At 34.7% G+C, this 3,613-nt stretch overlaps 1 protein-coding gene across 1 annotated transcript in view; it reads right to left on the bottom strand.

The window, feature by feature from the left end:
- The window catches only part of Znf638 (zinc finger protein 638), a 189,318-nt gene that overhangs the window by 36,074 nt on the left and 149,631 nt on the right, over positions 1 to 3,613 (bottom strand). The window contains exon 17 of the mRNA XM_023718402.1: positions 1,325 to 1,453. Coding sequence (XP_023574170.1) covers positions 1,325 to 1,453 — 129 coding nt within the window. The remainder of the gene's footprint in view (positions 1 to 1,324; positions 1,454 to 3,613) is intronic.

Below are 3,613 nucleotides of genomic sequence, written 5' to 3'. Positions count from 1 at the left end.
CCGCCCCCTGGTGGGCTGAGCTGGCCACACACACACCTCTCTCTCTCTCTCTCTCTCTCTCTCTCTCTCTCTCTCTCTCTCTCTCTCTCTCACAAAAAAAAAAAAAAAAAAAAAAAAAAAAAAAAAAAAAATTCTCAATGAAAGGCTTTTCCAAATTATTTGTACCTCCACTATCCTCTAGATAGCCTATAATATGTCATTATAGGCCACAGAGACACTGGAGGATTTTTATATCAGATGAAAGGTGAATTTATAGATTACCTGAATGTGAACAGATTTCAACTTTCTATCAGACTTATAGCTTTGTGGAAAAAGAACTTGAGGAAAACAAAATAGAAGGTAGAGATCTTAATGAACAATATTTTTTTGGTAGCCCAGCAAAGTTGAAATGTTTTTTTTTGGGGGGTAGTGTTTGTGTGTTATGTGTGCCCCTGGGATTGAATCCAGTACCTTTGTACTGAGCTACATATTCAATCCTTTCACTTCTGTTTCTTTTTTCTGCAGTACTGGGAGTTGAACTTGGGACCGTGTGCTTCCCAGGCAAGTGCTTATGCCACTGAAACTATCTCCCTGACTCTACTGTTTCTTATTTTCAGAGAGTCTAAATCACTAAAATAATTGCTCAAGTAGGCTCAAATTTTCAATCAGCCTTCCATGTGCTGGGACTGTAGGAATGTATCATGTAAGCTCCAACAGTTTTTCACAGATGAAGCAATTTTCTTGGAATAAGGAAGACAGAATAAATTTCACAGACTTAAAAAATAGATCTACTGGGGCTGGTGAGATGGCTCAGTGGTCTAAAGCACCTACTTAGAACAAGCTAAGCTAAGCAAAGCACAGGGACTGCGGTTCAATCCCCCAGCACCACATGCCAGCCAGCTCCGCCCCCTGGTGGGCTGAGCTGACCACACAAAAAAAAGAGAGAGAGAGAGAGAGAGAGAGAGAGAGAGAGAGAGAGAGAGAGAGAGAGAGATTTTTAAAAAATAGATCTATTGAGGGATCAAACAGGAGGAATGAAGAAAAAAAAATTGAAGGTTATCTTCAGGATTCCTGCTGGGATGACAGTAAATAAGACTAGTGAGAAGAGGCCTAATTTCAAACTGTTTTCAACTTTTATCAAGCTCAACACACATTTGGGATAAGATATACTCAATATCAAAGTAACTCTCAAACAGTAGACTGAGTGATTATTGGAAAGATAAATTTCTTAGTGTCAGAAAAAAAGGTGACTAATAGAAGAAAACTAGATAAAAATAGAATATTGTAAATCTGCAAATAGCTCACTAAGATCCAGTAAAATGATAGTATAAAGTCTATGATTTACCTTGTCTTTTATATTCATGTTTTCAGGAGCCAAACTTATGGAGAGTTGATTTCCATCCATGGATATTGGGAAGCAGGTATAAAATTTGACCATAGACTCTGCAGATTTTCTATTTATTTCTATAAATGCCTTTTAAAATAAAAAGTAACAAAAATTTTAAGTGATTTACTTTCCTTGAATACTTCAGAGTCAAATGGCTTAACTTAGTAAATACATTTTAAGATAAAACAGTAAGTGTGTCCTCAGGGAAGTTAGACCCGTGGATTAAGAATACTATAACCATAAAAGAGGTCATGAATGACTAAACTCATAATATCTAAAAGAGAAACACAAAATATTAAATAAGACATTCTAGAAACTGATATTAAAGGTCTTATCATCCATATCACAGTAGTACCTAGTATGTAGCAGATATTTTGAGTATTTCTCAAGCAAATAATTTTTTTTACTCTTAAGTAAATAAATGTAATGACAGATAAGATGAATGAAAAAGCCAAAAACTGTGCAATGATTGACAAACTATTTTTTTCCTTGCTTTTTATAGATGCCACATAACCCTTCATATAAACAAATAAAGGCTTAAAAATGTCTAAGGTTCAGACTTTTACATGCTGTCTCTGAATATTTCAAGTCATTTTTTGTTTTGCTTTTCACAGATATAAAATGTCAGTTCTCAGGCTGGGGAGATAGCTCAGTGGTCCAATACCTGCCTGACAAGTGCAAAGACTCGGTTTTGATCGGGGGTCCCCAGAAATGACCACCTAAAACCAGGCCTGGTGTTGCACACCTGTAACCCCAGCTCTGGCGAGGCTAAAAATGGGAGAATTGCTATAAGTCTGAGCTGCATAGCAAGACCCTGTACTAAATACATTAAAAAAAAAAAAAAAGTAAAAGTCAGTTCTCCTATGATTTACTGTATCTTTAAATTTTCAATTTGTATAATCAAACAGGCTGATCATTCTTCCATATATTTGATAATATAGTAGAAATTTATATATCTGCATATAATTGCATGTCTTTTTTGTTGAGTCTACTTTTTGAATGTTTGCCAATTTACTGAACATTTAGTATGCTGCAACATGTAATGTAGACATGAATACTTTTACACTTTAAATATTTTTTACCTTTTAAATTTCCATTTTGCTTTATACTTAATTTCATAGATTTATAGATATTCTTATTTATTTATTTATTTATTTATTTTTGCAGAACTGGGGATTGAACTCAGGCCCTTAAGCTTGCCAGGCAAGTGCTTATTCTACTGAGCCATCTCCCCAGCCCCTTTCATAGATATTTAAATAAACAATTCCTAAGTTTTAAACTGCATGCTATTCTGAGAGGTGCGATTAAACCTCTAGTTTTGTTTTATTCTTCCCAGAATGTGAAAGATTCCTTTGTCTACAGTCCCCATATTACCTGCCTAATTAGTAAACACTTAATAAGCGACTTGTTACCAGAGCAGCTGTTTATGTTTTCCAGAAACCCTTAGTTACAGCCCCAAAGTATAGGAGCAGTGATACCAGCAATTCTTATGTGCTAAACAGAGGGTATAAAACAGTTAAAAATCAAAAGGTTAGTTTTCCACGCAATACAGAAATGTGCCTTGCTCAGATTTCCAAGAATTATGGTAAGCACAAATCTTATATCCATGCAACTATGATGGAGGAAGAAATTATGAAGCAAAGGTTAGATACAGGGCACAAGTGCTTAACTATAATAGAAAACACATTAAACTTGTACACATGTATCAGAAAAAGGTATGTAAATACAAGATTTGGTACTATCTGCAGTTTCAGGTACTTTCTTGGCTCCTGAGATATAATTCCCATCTATAAGAGGACTTCTATAATTGAACTACATATTCTTCTCCAGAATATATTAGCTCTGCAAGTATTATCAAGTTCACTAACTCTAATCAAAACCATGCGAATATAGAATTTTAACTTACTCAGATTTTATACTTAATCGAGCATACATATACTATGAGGTATATGACAAAGTTAACAATTTCCATTATTTTAAACACCCAAGTCGGGGCCAGGGAGATAGTTCAGTGGAATAAGCACTTGCCTGGCAAGTGCAAGGACCTGAGTTCAATCTCCGGCTCCACCAAAATAAATAAATAAATAAATAAATAAATAAATAAATAAATACCCAAGTCATTCCTTACCCCATTTTAATGTATTTTCACATTAAAAACTATTTGAAAATGTATTCTTTAGTCAGGTATGATGGTATATGTGTGTAATCCCAGCATTCAGGAGACTGAAAGATGAAAATCAGCTGTGA

Source organism: Octodon degus, unplaced genomic scaffold, assembly GCF_000260255.1.
Source record: "Octodon degus isolate 3935 unplaced genomic scaffold, OctDeg1.0 scaffold00058, whole genome shotgun sequence".
Classification (NCBI taxonomy): domain Eukaryota; kingdom Metazoa; phylum Chordata; class Mammalia; order Rodentia; family Octodontidae; genus Octodon; species Octodon degus.
The sequence above is the reverse complement of the archived record's forward strand: the minus strand, read 5'-3'. Positions and strand labels throughout refer to the sequence as shown.